We start from the raw sequence: 16723 nt of genomic DNA on the forward strand, positions 1-16723 counted from the left end.
TTCATCCATCGACGACCATTGAGGATGGAGAAACAAATAACAAGCAAAAATGGCGACACAGCGAAGGACTAACAATAAATCTTCTTTTTATTGTTTAATTCTATTGTTTAATTCTTGCTAACAGTCGAGCTAACAAACGAGCTAACAGTCGATTTGGCTTGTTGGTTTTGATGTTGTTGTGGAGCAAAATTAATGTACCTTCTTGCCACGGTGCTCGCTTCTTTGCTCTTCTTTTTGGCCTTAAAATGGATGAAAAAGAGACGCTACTGCGACGACGTCAAACGGCTGGACGGCAAAACGGTGCTGATTACCGGTAAGCGTGCGCGTTCGCGTGCTTATCGATGGGGCTCACGCGCGTGCACACACACAATATCACAAAACAGAAACAATCGAGATTTTTTAACTCATTCACTGCCAGACGTGCAAAAAATGTGTCCACTCCAGTGCTAACATGAATACATAATAATAATAAAAATAGTTGTAGTAATAGTAATAATAATAGTAGAAATAGTAATAATAGTAGTAGTAATAGTAATAATAATAATAATAATAATAGTAGTAGTAATAATAATAGTAATAATAATAGTGCTAATAATAATAGTAATAATACATTTTATTTCAAAGCGCCGTTCAAAACTCTCAAGGTCACTTTACAGTCGCAGGATACGTTTTTCTGTGGGTGAGCAGCGGCAGCCACACGCGCCAGCGTTCACTCAACCCGGAAGTAACGCAAATAGATAGAAATCTAGCTAATAGATAGCCAGCTAGATAGCAAGTCAGATAGATAGCCAATAGCTAGCTAGATAGCTAATATATAGCCAGAGAGATAGCTAATAGATAGCAAATGGCTACCTAGCTAGACAGCTGGATAGCCAGATAGCTAATAGATAGCCAGCTAGATAGCTAATATATAGCAAATAAGTAAACAGAAGCAAATAAATCACTTAAAGCGTGCGTGACAATGCGGATAAAAGACATAAAAACCTCAGTCTCTCTTCTTTATTCAGGAAAAAAACGAGTTAATTCCTAAGTGATATATGTCTGGAGTTATATGACCTTGAAATGGGGGCGGCTGTACCAAAATATATATGCGTCGATATAGCGTTTTAACAACAGCTGAAGCGCTAACATGGGAAAAAAGGGAAATGCTGCCTCCCTTGTGGAAGGGAAAAATATTGGCAGAGGCCATGGCCAGCGCTTTATCGGCACCCAAAAAAAATTGGGGAATGGCAGTGAATCATTTTTCAGGATATTTTGTGGCCTTTGATGGAGAATACAGGTAACATCCGACTTACGACCAAACGGTGTAAGTCGAAACGGTCGTAAGTCGAAATCCATTCAAAATGTTGAGTAGAGACTTGGAGGCTAAATGACTGAAACGCAAACCCCCCTATCTGGCTATCTATTAGCTAGCTAACCTTTTGATTGAATCCTAATAATATTGCTATCTAGCTGGCTAGCTTGCTAGCTATCAAGCCGGCTACCTTGGTAGCTATCTATTTGCTATCTATAATAACAATACTGTAGGCTGTCTGGCTGGCTAGCTGTTGGCTATCTGAAACGTATTATTATTATTTATATTTGCTGTTTATTTGCTATCCATTAGCTAGCGAGCTAGCTATTAGCTGTCTAGCTGTTGGCTATCTATTAGCTATTTATTCGCTATCCAATAGCTGGCTATCTAGCTAGCTATTAAGCTGGCTACCTTGGTAGCTATCCATGTGCTAGCTAGCTATCTAGCTGGCTACCTATCTATTTGCTATCTATAATAATAATCATATCTGAAATTTATTATTATTATTATTATCTATATTTGCTAGTTATTTGCTATCCATTAGCTAGCGAGCTAGCTATTAGCTGTCTAGCTGACTGTGAGCTGTCTAGCTGTTGGCTATGTATTAGCTATGTATTCGCTATCCAATAGCTGGCTAGCTAGCTAGCTTTCTATCTATTTGAGTTACTTCCGGGTTGAGTGAACGCTGAACGCCTAGCTAGATAGCTATTTATTTTCTATTAGCTATCTGATGTCTGGATGGCTATCTAGCTAGCTCTCTATTAGCTGTCTGGCTCGCCGGATAGCTATCTAACTGACTAGCTATTAGCTATATGGCTATCTATCTAGCTAGCTGCTAATAAATGAAATGTATTATTATTATTAGGGGGCAGTTCGGGCGTGGGCAAGGAGACGGCGGTGGCGTTGGCCGCCAGGGGCGCCCGCGTGGTGGTGGCGTGCCGCGATCCCGACAGGACGGCGGCGGCGCTGCGCGAGATCAAACGGCGCGGACGCAGCCTGGCGGTGGTCGGCATGGAACTGGACTTGGCCAGCCTGCGCTCGGTGCGACGCTTCTGCCGCGACTTCCTGCGGCGGGAGGACAGGCTGGACATCCTCATCAATAACGCAGGTGGGCGCCGACGCGCTGCCTTCGTCGGCCATTTTGGAATGCGAGTCATCCCGTTCCAAATGGCGTTTCATCCAAGGCCATCTATTTAGCTAGCTATATGGCTATCTATATAGCTAGCTAGCTATTTCCATATATTTGAGTTATTCCGGGTTGAGTGAACGCCTAGTTAGCTAGCTATTTGCTATCTATTAGCTATCTGTTGTCTGTCTGTCTGGATGGCTATCTAGCTAATTAGCTATTATCTGTCTGGCTCGCTGGATAGCTATCTAGCTATATGGCTAGCTGGCTCGCTTTCTATCTATTTGAGTTATTCCGGGTTGAGTGAACGCCTAGGTAGCTAGCTATTTGCTATCTATTAGCTATCTGTTGTCTCTCTGTCTGGATGGCTATCTAGCTAACTAGCTATAATATCTGTCTGGCTCGCTGGATAGCTACCTAGCTACATGGCTAGCTATCTATTAGCTAGCTGGCTCGCTTTCTATCTATTTGAGTTATTACGGGTTGAGCGAACGTTGAATGCCTAGGTAGCTAGCTATTTGCTATCTATTAGCTATCTGTTGTCTCTCTGTCTGGATGGCTATCTAGCTAACTAGCTATAATATCTGTCTGGCTCGCTGGATAGCTACCTAGCTATATGGCTAGCTGGCTCGCTTTCTATCTATTTGAGTTATTCTGGGTTGAGCGAACGCTGAATGCCTAGGTAGCTAGCTATTTGCTATCTATTAGCTATCTGTTGTCTCTCTGTCTGGATGGCTATCTAGCTATTATCTGTCTGGCTCGCTGGATAGCTACCTAGCTACATGGCTAGCTGGCTAGCTAGCTGGCTCGCTTTCTATCTATTTGAGTTATTCCGGGTTGAGCGAACGCTGAACGCCTAGGTAGCTAGCTATTTGCTATCTATTAGCTATCTGTTGTCTGTCTGTCTGGATGGCTATCTAGCTAACTAGCTATTATCTGTCTGGCTTGCTGGATAGCTACCTAGCTATATGGCTAGCTGGCTCGCTTTCTATCTATTTGAGTTATTCCGGGTTGAGTGAACGCCTAGGTAGCTAGCTATTTGCTATCTATTAGCTATCTGTTGTCTGTCTGTCTGGATGCCTATCTAGCTAACTAGCTATTATCTGTCTGGCTCGCTGGATAGCTACCTAGCTACATGGCTAGCTGGCTAGCTAGCTATTAGCGAGCTGGCTCGCTTTCTATCTATTTGAGTTATTCCGGGTTGAGTGAACGCTGAACGCCTAGGTAGCTAGCTATTTGCTATCTATTAGCTATCTGTTGTCTGTCTGTCTGGATGGCTATCTAGCTAACGAGCTATTATCTGTCTGGCTCGCTGGATAGCTACCTAGCTACATGGCTAGCTATCTATTAGCTAGCTGGCTCGCTTTCTATCTATTTGAGTTATTCCGGGTTGAGTGAACGCTGAACGCCTAGGTAGCTAGCTATTTGCTATCTATTAGCTATCTGTTGTCTGTCTGTCTGGATGGCTATCTAGCTAACGAGCTATTATCTGTCTGGCTCGCTGGATAGCTACCTAGCTATATGGCTAGCTGGCTCGCTTTCTATCTATTTGAGTTATTCCGGGTTGAGCGAACGCTGAATGCCTAGGTAGCTAGCTATTTGCTATCTATTAACTGTCTAGCTAGCTATCTATTTGGCTGTTTAGCTGGATGGACGGATAGTTGGGTATGTATTAACTATCTATTAGCTAGCTAGCTAGCTAGCTTTCCATCTATTTCCTGTGACTGCAAAGTGACCATGAGAGTTTTGCAATATCCTTGGAAATGAAATGGATTCTGATTCTGATTCCGATTCCGATTCTGATTCTGATTTCATGTGCGCAGCCATGCCGGGCGTCCTGGACTGGACGGAGGACGGCTTCAGCACGTGCCTGGGCGTCAACCACCTGGGCCACTTCCTTCTCACCAACCTGCTGCTGGGCCGTTTGAAGGAGTGCGCCCCCAGCCGCGTGCTAACGCTAACGTGCTCGGGCTACAAGTACCAGAAGCTTGACCTTTGCGACCTCAACTACAACCTGCTGCCCTTCTTCACGTACTGCCGCAGCAAGCTAGCTAACGTCTACTTTAGCCAGCATCTCGGCCGCCTCACGCGAGGGAAGGGCGTGGCCTCCTTCGCCGTGCACCCCGGTGAGATCTCTTTTCGGGGGCGGGGTTTGGCAGAATGACAGGCGGTTGACCCCGCCCCTTCCCCAGGCTTGGTGCGCAGCGATTGGACGCGCCATTATTCCTGGTCCTTCCGAGCCGCGATGGGGGTCCTGACGTGGATGCTGTCGGCGTCCTGCGAGGCGGGCGCCCAGACGGTGATCCACTGCGCCGTGTCGGACGAGGCGGGCCGTCACGGCGGCGGCTACTTCGCCGACTGCCGGCCCGCCACCCTGCGACCTTTCGCCCGCGACCCCGCCGTGGCCGAGAAGCTGTGGGAGGCCAGCGAGAGGCTCGTCCAACTGGCGTGACGGCACGCCGGGAGCCATTTTGGATCCAGTGCCAGCTTGCATTGTCGGTTGGATCAATCGCTGAAATTGTTCGATCAGCGATCAATCACCGCCCCGCCCCCCTTCCGAAACTCATTTGATTCGCAAACGCAATCCAATTTCTTTTAATAATAACAATAATAATAATCCATTTCATTTCTAAGCGCCTTTCAAAACTCTCAAGGTCACTTTACAGTCACAGGATAAGCTTTTCTGGGGGTGAGCAGCGGCAGCCACACGCGCTAGCGTTCACTCAACCCGGAAGTAACTCAAATAGACAGAACGCTCGCTAGCTAGCTAATAGGTAACACCTATAGATGTTACCTGCTAATCGATAATAGATAAGACTATCTATCCCGCTAGCTAGCTAGCTATTAGCTAGCTAGCTGGCTGGCCATCTATTGGCTATCTATCCAGCTATTTATTAGCTGGCTGGATATCTATTAGCTGGCTAATAGATATGATAGATTAGACTCCCCTGCTATACTGCCTCTGACAGTAGATTATTGATGCTAACGTTAGCATGAGGCTTGTCAACATGCCACTGATATTCAACTGTTTCATTGCAAATTACAATCTATCAAATTAGAAGCTGTTCTGTCCACAAAGGCGAATCCTTCGGTCCGTTCAACCTGATTTTTTTTTTTTACCTGTTTTACCGTTTACCTGTTTCGACACCAAATCAAGATCATCCAATCAAAATGACGCTTTCCGCCAACACAAGCCCAAACAGGAAATGAACAGCGAAAAAGGCAGCGGAAAATTCTCATCCCTGCTTAAAATGACACAAAATAGACCTTATTTTATGTATCATAAATGTGCTATTGTTATTATAATTTAAGAAATAAACTGTACTGTATAATAAAGTGGTTTTATTGACTTTTGTGATGGTCGTTGATGTCGTTGCCTCTCCGAGTCAAGTTGCCGTGCTTTCTAGGCGATAATACCCTCACTCACACTGTCCTCCGCTAGCTGCTTTTCGTTCATCCAAATCAACAGAGGTTTTTCAACCTCTTCTACCGCCTGAGACCGTTGCTTAGACAACGCAGTAACGCCCTTAGCCACACGTAGCAACTTAGCGTACTGGGACAGCTAAGTCACACAAATGCACACCTTGTTGGTGTTTTTTGATGATCTTCTTCTGCTCGATTGTCATTTTCTTTTATGTCCTCTTTGGCTTATTACTAGCCTGTGTTGGGCTCTTTTTCGCTCTCATAATAGCAAAAGTACTCCACTCGATAACAAGCCACGTCGACACTCAATGAAAGGGGGTGTGGAAAAGTCGTCTGCCAGCCACCGTGGCGCTTCGTGTGGTTTGGTTCATCCGCCGAAAAGTATGCCAAGATTAGATTCTCATGAATTTGTAAGGCGAAAAGGCTATCTATTAGCTATCTACAGTGACTATTGACACGCTGTTCCGGTGTGTGTGAAAACACTAGCTCTGATTGGCTTACCATGACACATGACTCTACCCTTTAGCCAATCACAATCACTTCTATCGCATTTTGACAGGGTTCAAGTGTAGCAACACAGAAACGTTGGCAAGTGTTTGACCCTGCTCATTCAGTTAGACAATGCTTTCCAAAGAGCCTAGAGTGTTAAGAAGTCGCGCGCTATTCTCGAACCTGAACGCACCACAAGTCTTGGATGACAAACAAACAGAGCAGAGTAGACGTGTTCGGCTGGTAGTTTCTTCAATTTAATTCAACGCACCACATTTGAACTGGCCATCTATTAGCTATATATCTAGCTATCTGGCTATCTATTGGATATCTATCCAGCTAGCTAGCTATCTATTAGCTGGCTGGATATATATTAGCTATATATTAGCTAGCTGGCTATCTATTGGCTATCTATCCAGCTAGCTAGCTATATATTAGCTGGCTAATATCTATTAGCTATCTATTAGCTAGCTAGCTGGCTATTTATTGGCCATCTATCCAGCTAGCTAGCTATCTATTAGCTGGCTGGATATCTATTAGTTATCTATTAGCTACCTGGCTGGCTATTTATTAGCTATCTATTCGCTATCTATCTAGCTAGATAGCTGGCTATCTGTGAGCTATCTAATTAGCTAGCTGGATATCTGTTGGCTATCTATCCAGCTAGCTAGCTATATATTAGCTGGCTAATAAGTATTAGCTATCTATTAGCTAGCTAGCTGGCTATTTATTGGCCATCTATCCAGCTAGCTACCTATCTATTAGCTGGCTGGATATCTATTAGCTAGCTGGCTGGCTATTTATTAGCTATCTATTCGCTATCTATTAGCTAGCGAGCTGGCTGTGAGCTATCTATTAGCTATCTAACTAGCTATCTGGATATCTGTTGGCTATCTATCCTGCTAGCTAGCTATTAGCTGGCTGGATATCTATTAGCTATCTATTAGCTAGCTATCTATTGGCTATCTATTAGCTAGCTGGCTATCTATTAGCTATTTATTAGCTTGCTAGCTAGCTTTCTTTCTATTTGAGTTATACCGGGTGGAGTGAACGCTGGCGCATGTGGCTGCCGCTGCTCACCCAAAGAAAAACTTATCCGGTGACTGTAAAGTGACCTTGAGAGTTTTGAAAGGCGCTTAGAAATCAAATGTATTATTATTATTGTTCTGAAATGAAGGATTATCGGCGTGTTGCCCACAAATATTGGCATGCATATCACGCAACGCATTTTATTGCGATGTGATAATAGACGCCCGCTCGCTCGCTAGCTAGCTTTATTACCAATTTATTTGAAGCAACAAAAAGTAGCACAAGCGAATACGAACAAAGAGCACAAAGGCGCCGTTGTATAGTACAGAGTGAAAATGGGGGAGCGAGGAGGGAGGAAAGAAGGGTAACGGGGGTGTTTCGGGTTGCAAGTGAACGCACCATCGTTCAGTGGTGAAAAGGAAAAACCGCCGCCTGGTGGCTTGATTGGCCAGTGAGCGTGATTGACATTTGTACAAAAAGCTATCTTTGGAATTTCCTCGATAGCCCCGCCTCCTTGCCCCTCCCCCACCCCCCCCAAAAAAAAGCACTCTCCATATTGAGATGCCATCACCGCTTCAAATTGAAAAAGCAACATTGCCATCCCAAAGATAAAAGTCGCAGCATCACCACGGCGACCGTTCATCCACGTAATAGCTTAGCATGCGTCTCAACGACAATTACGCGATCCTAAATGTCGGAAGAAGAAACTTGACACCTTGTTTCCAGTGGACTGACACAAGTCGGCTCTCGGGCGTACCCGTTGGATTTTGGACTCCGCCTCCCGTTCCCGCAACACCTGTCAGACAAAAAAACAAACAGTTATTGTCCTTAAAAAAATCATTAAAAATGAGAATAATCCATTCCCAGGTGCTAAGATAGCTAATAGCTAATTAATAGACAGCTAGCTAAATAGCTAGCTCGATAGCTGGCAAGATAGATAGCTAGCTAGAGAGCCAGCTAGTTAGTTAGCTAGCTAATAGAAAGAAAATAGCTAGATAAGATAGATAGCCAGCTAGTTAGATAGCTAATAGACAGAATTGCTAGCTAGCTAGATAATAATAATAATAATAATTTGATTTCGAAGCGCCTTTCAAAACTCTCAAGGTCACTTTACAGTCAAAGGAACTAGATGGAAAGCTAGAAAGCTAGCTAATAGATAGCCAGCTAATCTATCTATCTATCTATCTATCTATCTATCTATCTATCTATCTATCTATCTATCTATCTATCTATCTATCAGCCAGTAGATAGCTGCTAGCTAGCTAATAGATAGTTAATAGATAGCCAACTATCCGTCCATCCAGCCAGCTAAACAGCCAAATAGCTAGCTATCTAGACAGCTAATAGATAGCCAGCTAGACAGCTAATAGATAGAAAAATAGCTACCTAGCTTGTAATATTTTAGTTTTTCCTGTGGGTGAGCAGCGGCAGCCACATGCGCCAGCGTTCACTCAACCTGGAAGAACTCAAATAGATAGAAAGCTAGCTAGACAGCTAATAGCTAGTTAATTGATAGCTAGCTAGATAGCTGGCAAGATAGATAGCTAGCTAGATAGCCAGCTAATTAGTTAGATAGCTAATAGACAGAAAATAGCTAGATAGATAGATAGCCAGCTAGTTAGATAGCTAATAGACAGAATATTGCTAGCTAGCTAGATAATAATAATAATCCATTTGATTTCCAAGCGCCTTTCAAAACTGTCAAGGTCACTTTACAGTCACAGGAAATAGATGGAAAGCTAACTAGCTAGCTAACACATAGCCAGCTATCTATCTATCAGCCAGTAGATAGCAGCTAGCTAGCTAATAGATAGTTAATAGATAGCCAACTATCCGTCCATCCAGCCAGCTAAACAGCCAAATAGCTAGCTATCTAGACAGCTAATAGATAGAAAAATAGCTACATAGATTGTAATATTTTAGTTGTTCCTGTGGGTGAGCAGCGGCAGCCACACGCGCCAGCGTTCACTCAACCTGGAAGAACTCAAATAGATAGAAAGCTAGCTAGACAGCTAATAGCTAGTTAATTGATAGCTAGCTAGATAGCTGGCAAGATAGATAGCTAGATAGCCAGCTAATTAGTTAGATAGCTAATAGACAGAAAATAGCTAGATAGATAGATAGATAGATAGATAGATAGCCAGCTAGTTAGATAGCTAATAGACAGAAAATTGCTAGCTAGCTAGATAATAATAATAATCCATTTGATTTCCAAGCGCCTTTCAAAACTCTCAAGGTCACTTTACAGTCACAGGAAATAGATGGAAAGCTAGCTAGCTAGCTAACAGATAGCCAGCTATCTATCTATCAGCCAGTAGTTAGCAGCTAGCTAGCTAATAGATAGTTAATAGTCAACTGTCCGTCCATCCAGCCAGTTAAACAGCTAGCTAGCTAGCTAGCTAGCTAATAGATAGCAAATAGCTAGGCCTACCCGACTACTGCAACGGGGCGGCGGGTGCCCCCGAGCAGTGGAAGTGGACGTTGTGCCACCTGGCGTCGCGGCGGTGCCACACCCGCGTTTCCTCCGACTGGCTGGAACGCGGGTGACCCCGCCCGTCCACGAACTGCGTCAGGCGGACGTAGGCCACGCAGGCGCCGTCCTCGCCCATCAGGTGCACGTGCGGGTTCAAGATGGTGGTGTGGATGGGGGCGTGGTTTTTCGACAGCACTGGAGCGCCAGACCACGCCCTCCCGTCAGAACCAAAAAAAAAAAAACATGGCGAATCGACGGGTGGCGACTCTTACGGTTGTCAAAGTAGAAGCGGTGAAAGTCCATTCCTTCCACCAGGTTGCCTAGCGCCTCGGGTTCAAAGGAGGTCAAACCGGGGTCGCAGATCTTGCTGAGAAAAGAGCGGCGTCAGGTCCCGGAAGGTGCAACGTGGGAAACACCCCCCCCCCCCCCCTCCCTGCCCCCCACGACGACGACTCACGCGTAAGCCTCAAAGTCTCCGTTGTTGAGGGCCTCGATCAGCTGCTCCGTCACCTTGATGATTTCCTGTTTGCGGGCTGCAACCGCCCAGGTGCCGCCATTTTGGTTCAAAATGGCACCGCCCGTGTAGGATCATCGGGCGGCGGTCTCACCTTTGACATCTTCATCTTCCACCGTGGCGTTGCTGCTGTCCGATGATTCCTGACGATGACACGCTAACATTCAAACGTCGTCACGGCAACACGCAGACGGCGGCAAAGCGGAAATTGCAGGTGGACTTGATGGCGCAAACGAATCGCAGATGAAAAGTGGTGAAAAAAAAGCAAATGGTGGTTGGGGGGGGCGGGACTAAAGGGGGTCAGGGGGAGGAGCCTACCTTGGTCCCATCCGTCGGGTTATGGATGACGGTGGTCTGAGGCTCCTGGAACCAAGCGAGGGAGGGGGGGGGGGGTTGCAGAAGAAGATGTGAGAAGTGCAGGGGGGAAAAAAGGGGCGGGGCCAAACAACAACAACCAGGAAGTAGAAGAGAAAGAGACGAGATGTTAGTGGACAAGAAGGACAATCCATCCGAGTCCATAAGAAGTACATGAGTACACTGAGTACACCATTCCGTTTGGGGGTGCACTTTGCATTCCAGGCACTGATTACACCCACTTTTATGTCAGTGTTTCAAGCAAGATGGCTACTTGTCATGTGCACGACCTCTCCCGCCTAAAGGCCAAACGCGTGTCTGCCATGACCTGGCAACACCCCCCCCCCCCCCCCAATTATCGCTGACATGCAGACTGAAATGCAAAGGCATAGAGGGGTCAGGGGTCAAGGGGGTGTGTTGTTGTTGTTTAGGAGGGTCAATAAATACCAGAGCAGGTGAAGGCGTGTTTCCTAGGAGCACCGTTAACAAGCAAGCATTTGGGGGGGGGGGGGGGCGATTGTCACGTGCCGTGCTAACCACATTTAGCATCTATTTTGGGGTGTCGATAAACACATGTGTCCAATGGGACTCCATTCAGTGGGCGTGGCTACCCATCCAGGTGCTCACTGCAACACACGGCCACCAGGAGGCAGTATAATACAGACATACGCCACCATCTTTTGGACTGCGAAGGAGGGCGGCTTATTTTTATTTTATTTTATTTATTTCTTTTTTTTTTGGGGGGGGGGGGGCTTGATTTGGGCGACAAAGGCAAAATGGAGCACAAAGAAAAAGCAAAATGGAGGACAAACTGCAAGGCTCACCATGGACTGCACCGTGGAGCTGGACTTGCGTTTCTGTCCTCGGACGGGTGGACGGATGTGTGGATGGATAACAATGGGGGGCACCGATGGATGAGATAAAAAAGGGATGCACATAGAAAGTAAGCCATGAAATGGCGGCACTTTGACAGACAGAATCAACCCTCACCTGCCCCCCACCCCCCCCCGGAGGAGGAAAAAAACAACAACAATGCCCCCCCCCCCCCCCCCCAACGTGTCAATGCCGAATGAAAGCTCAAGTGCGAAAGTCGTGAAGGAAAACAAAAGTGGCAGGAAACTTTCATGCTGCAAGTTGGGAAGGAACACGACAGCAGAAGAAAAGGAGAAAAGGGAAGGAAGGAGGGAATGAAGGAAGGAAGGAAGGAAGGAAGGAAAGGAAGGAAGGAAGGAAGGAAGGAAGGAAGGAAGGAAGGAAGGAAGGAATGAAGGAAGGAAGGAAGGAAGGAGTGAAGGAAGGAGGGAAGGAGGGAAGGAAGGAAGGAGGGAATGAATGAAGGAAGGAAGGAAGGAATGAAGGAAGGAAGGAAGGAGGGAATGAGGGAAGGAGGAAGGGAGTGAAGGAATGAACGAAGGAGGTAAGGAAGGAGTGAATGAGGGAAGGAAGGAAGGAGGGAATGAGGGAAGGAAGGAGGGAATGAGGGAAGGAAGGAAGGAGGGAAGGAGGGAAGGAATGAATGAAGGAAAGAGGGAATGAGGGAAGGAGGGAATGAGGGAAGGAAGGAGGGAATGAGGGAAGGAAGGAACGAAGGAGGTAAGGAAGGAAGGAGGGAAGGAGTGATGAATGAAGGAAGGAGGAGGGAATGAGGGAAGGAAGGAAGGAAGGAATGAAGGAAGGAAGGAGGAAGGAGTGAGGGAAGGAATGAACGAAGGAGTGAAGGAATGAACGAGGAGGTAAGGAAGGAGGGAAGGGAAGGAAGGAAGAGGGAATGAGGGAAGGAAGGAGGGAATGGGGGAAGGAAGGAAGGAGGGAATGAGGGAAGGAATGAATGAAGGAAAGAGGGAATGAGGGAAGGAAGGAAGGAGGGAATGAGGGAAGGAAGGAGGGAATGAGGGAAGGAAGGAAGGAGGGAATGAGGGAAGGAAGGAAGGAGGGAATGAGGGAAGGAATGAATGAAGGAAAGAGGGAATGAGGGAAGGAAGGAAGGAGGGAATGAGGGAAGGAAGGAGGGAATGAGGGAAGGAAGGAAGGAGGGAATGAGGGAAGGAAGGAACGAAGGAGGTAAGGAAGGAAGGAGGGAAGGAGTGAAGGAATGAACGAAGTAGGTAAGGAAGGAAGGAGGGAATGAGGGAAGGAAGGAAGGAAGGAAGGAATGAGGGAAGGAAGGAAGGAAGGAATGAAGGAAGGAAGGAAGGAATGAGGGAATGAGGGAAGGAAGGAATGAGGGAGTGAAGGAATGAACGAAGGAGGTAAGGAAGGAGGGAATGAGGGAAGGAAGGAGGGAATGAGGGAAGGAAGGAAGGAGGGAATGAGGGAAGGAAGGAAGGAGGGAATGAGGGAAGGAATGAATGAAGGAAAGAGGGAATGAGGGAAGGAAGGAAGGAGGGAATGAGGGAAGGAAGGAGGGAATGAGGGAAGGAAGGAAGGAGGGAATGAGGGAAGGAAGGAGGTAAAGGAAGGAAGGAGGGAAGGAGTGAAGGAATGAACGAAGTAGGTAAGGAAGGAAGGAGGGAATGAGGGAAGGAAGGAGGGAAGGAAGGAAGGAAGGAAGGAAGGAAGGAAGGAGGGAATGAGGGAAGGAAGGAAGGAAGGAATGAAGGAAGGAAGGAAGGAAGGAGGGAATGAGGGAAGGAAGGAATGAGGGAGTGAAGGAATGAACGAAGGAGGTAAGGAAGGAGGGAATGAGGGAAGGAAGGAAGGAAGGAGGGAATGAGGGAAGGAAGGAAGGAGGGAATGAGGGAAGGAAGGAAGGAGGGAATGAGGGAAGGAATGAATGAAGGAAAGAGGGAATGAGGGAAGGAAGGAAGGAGGGAATGAGGGAAGGAAGGAGGGAATGAGGGAAGGAAGGAGGGAAGGAGGGAAGGAAGGAGGTAAGGAAGGAAGGAGGGAAGGAAGGAAGGAATGAACGAAGTAGGGAAGGAAGGAAGGAGGTAAGGAAGGACGGACTGGAGCGGGTAAAAGGAGCCTGTTGCTAGGCGACCGTGGCCTCTATTTTGGGCATCCCAGTCTCCAGGGTCCGCCAGCGCCAGCTATTCCTGGAAGCCCGCCGGGAGATCGGCGAGGGTCTCAGCGGATGGCAACGTGGACTGAGCTGTCTAGCTAGCTAGCTAGATAAACAGAAAGACAGCTAGCTGTGTTGCTAGCTAGCTTGATAGATGAGCTTGGAATTTCCCAAGTTTGATTTGTTTTGGCAGGCCGAATAAAATAATGTGGCGGGCCAGATTTGGCCCCCGGGCCTCGCCTTGGACACCCGCGGTGTACAGAATTAGCCAGCTCGCTAAATAAAATAGAATAGTTTTTTGTGTGTGTGGGCGGGGGGCAAGGGGTCTTCCTTAAAGGTTAAGAGGCATGCGTTCAAGATGTCCGTCCAAGCGACATTTTTTGGCTAGTCGGCGTCACTAATTTGCCGCAATGTTCCCGGTTTGTTGACATCATGTTGCTCACTTGAGATAGGAAACGAGGGGGCTATCCAGCTGGCTACATAGCTAGTGAGCTATTTACTATCTATTAGCTATCTGGCTGGCTAGCTTTCTAAATAGCTATCTATTAGCTAGCTAGCTAACTTTCTACCTATTTGAGTTATTCAAATATGTAGCTAACAATCTATGAGTTATCTATTAGCTAGCTATCTTGCTATCTATTAGTTATCTATTAGCTAGCTAGCTAACGTTCTACCCATTTGAGTTATTCGACTATCTAGGTAACAATCTATGAGTTATCTATTAACTATCTGGCTAGCTATCTATTAGTTATCTATTAGCTAGATAGCTAACTATCTACCTATTTGAGTTATTCAACTATCTAGCTAACTATCTATGAGTTATCTATTAGCTATATATTAGTTATCTATTAGCGAGCTACCTAGCTATCTATTAGTTATCCATCTAACTTTCTACATATTTGAGTTATTCAACTATCTAGCTAACTATCTATGAGTTATCTATTAGCTATCTATTAGTTATCTATTAGCTAGATAGCTAACTATTGGATTGGATATTGGATATGCCTTTATTAGTCTCACAGTGGAGAAATTTACATTTCACAGCAGCAAAGTGATGAAAGGAACTATCTACCTATTTGAGTTATTCAACTATCTAGCTAACAATCTATGAGTTATCTATTAGCTATCGACCTAGCTATCTATTAGTTATCTATTAGTTATCTATTAGGTAGCTAACATTCGACCTATTAACGATCTAGCTAACTATCTATGAGTTATCTATTAGCTATATATTAGTTATCTATTAGCGAGCTACCTAGCTATCTATTAGTTATCCATCTAACTTTCTACATATTTGAGTTATTCAACTATCTAGCTAACTATCTATGAGTTATCTATTAGCTATATATTAGTTATCTATTAGCGAGCTACCTAGCTAATTTTCGATCAATTTGAGTTCTTCAACTATCTAGCTAACAATCTATGAGTTATCTATTAGCTATCGACCTAGCTATCTATTAGTTATCTATTAGGTAGCTAACATTCGACCTATTTGAGTTATTCAACGATCTAGCTAACTATCTATGAGTTATCTATTAGCTAGCTATCTTGCTATCTATTAGTTATCTATTAGCTAGCTAGCTAACGTTCTACCCATTTGAGTTATTCGACTATCTAGGTAACAATCTATGAGTTATCTATTAACCATCTGGCTAGCTATCTATTAGTTATCTATTAGCTAGATAGCTAACTATCTACCTATTTGAGTTATTCAACTATCTAGCTAACTATCTATGAGTTATCTATTAGCTATATACTAGTTATCTATTAGCGAGCTACCTAGCTATCTATTAGTTATCCATCTAACGTTCTACATATTTGAGTTATTCAACTATCTAGCTAACTATCTATGAGTTATCTATTAGCTATCTATTAGTTATCTATTAGCTAGATAGCTAACTATCTACCTATTTGAGTTATTCAACTATCTAGCTAACAATCTATGAGTTATCTATTAGATATCGACCTAGCTATCTATTAGTTATCTATTAGGTAGCTAACATTCGACCTATTAACGATCTAGCTAACTATCTATGAGTTATCTATTAGCTATATATTAGTTATCTATTAGCGAGCTACCTAGCTATCTATTAGTTATCCATCTAACTTTCTACATATTTGAGTTATTCAACTATCTAGCTAACTATCTATGAGTTATCTATTAGCTATATATTAGTTATCTATTAGCTATCGACCTAGCTATCTATTAGTTATCTATTATGTAGCTAACATTCGACCTATTTGAGTTATTCAACGATCTAGCTAACTATCTATGAGTTATCAATTAGCTAGCTATCTTGCTATCTATTAGTTATCTATTAGCTAGCTAGCTAACTTTCTACCCATTTGAGTTATTCGACTATCTAGGTAACAATCTATGAGTTATCTATTAACTATCTGGCTAGCTATCTATTAGTTATCTATTAGCTAAATAGCTAACTATCTACCTATTTGAGTTATTCAACTATCTAGCTAACTATATATGAGTTATCTATTAGCTATATATTAGTTATCTATTAGCGAGCTACCTAGCTATCTCTTAGTTATCCATCTAACTTTCTACATATTTGAGTTATTCAACTATCTAGCTAACTATCTATGAGTTATCTATTAGCTATCTATTAGTTATCTATTAGCTAGATAGCTAACTATCTACCTATTTGAGTTATTCAACTATCTAGCTAACAATCTATGAGTTATCTATTAGCTATCGACCTAGCTATCTATTAGTTATCTATTAGGTAGCTAACATTCGACCAATTAACGATCTAGCTAACTATCTATGAGTTATCTATTAGCTATATATTAGTTATCTATTAGCGAGCTACCTAGCTATCTATTAGTTATCCATCTAACTTTCTACATATTTGAGTTATTCAACTATCTAGCTAACTATCTATGAGTTATCTATTAGCTATATATTAGTTATCTATTAGCGAGCTACCTAGCTAATTTTCGACCAATTTGAGTTCTTCAACTATCTAGCTAACAATCTAGGAGTTATCTATTAGCTATCGACC

General features: G+C 44.2%; 2 protein-coding genes across 7 annotated transcripts in view; one reads left to right on the forward strand and one right to left on the reverse strand.

Annotated features, from left to right (window-relative positions):
• On the forward strand, nucleotides 1-5769 carry LOC148899780 (retinol dehydrogenase 14). Its single transcript, XM_088995321.1, has 4 exons — nucleotides 1-313; nucleotides 2160-2402; nucleotides 4244-4546; nucleotides 4613-5769. The coding sequence occupies exons 1-4, from the start codon at nucleotides 193-195 to the stop codon at nucleotides 4870-4872; spliced, it is 927 nt and encodes a 308-aa protein (XP_088851447.1). The 5' UTR covers nucleotides 1-192; the 3' UTR covers nucleotides 4873-5769.
• camk2b1 (calcium/calmodulin dependent protein kinase II beta 1) overlaps nucleotides 5027-16723 on the reverse strand; it is a 26104-nt gene continuing 14407 nt past the window's right edge. For 2 of the 6 annotated variants that reach the window (XM_088995258.1, XM_088995261.1), the window contains 6 exons: nucleotides 10667-10711; nucleotides 10443-10491; nucleotides 10292-10367; nucleotides 10107-10201; nucleotides 9793-10029; nucleotides 5027-8157 (listed from right to left, as the gene is read on the reverse strand). In XM_088995258.1, coding sequence (XP_088851384.1) covers nucleotides 9797-10029; nucleotides 10107-10201; nucleotides 10292-10367; nucleotides 10443-10491; nucleotides 10667-10711 — 498 coding nt within the window. In that variant the 3' untranslated portion in view covers nucleotides 5027-8157; nucleotides 9793-9796. Of the gene's footprint in view, nucleotides 8158-9792; nucleotides 10030-10106; nucleotides 10202-10291; nucleotides 10368-10442; nucleotides 10492-10666; nucleotides 10712-11526; nucleotides 11560-16723 lie in introns of all 6 variants that reach the window. The other 4 variants (XM_088995259.1, XM_088995262.1, XM_088995260.1 and 1 more) reach the window with 2 other exon arrangements.

Source organism: Hippocampus bargibanti, linkage group LG04, assembly GCF_051943395.1.
Source record: "Hippocampus bargibanti isolate YZ-2025 linkage group LG04, ASM5194339v1, whole genome shotgun sequence".
Classification (NCBI taxonomy): domain Eukaryota; kingdom Metazoa; phylum Chordata; class Actinopteri; order Syngnathiformes; family Syngnathidae; genus Hippocampus; species Hippocampus bargibanti.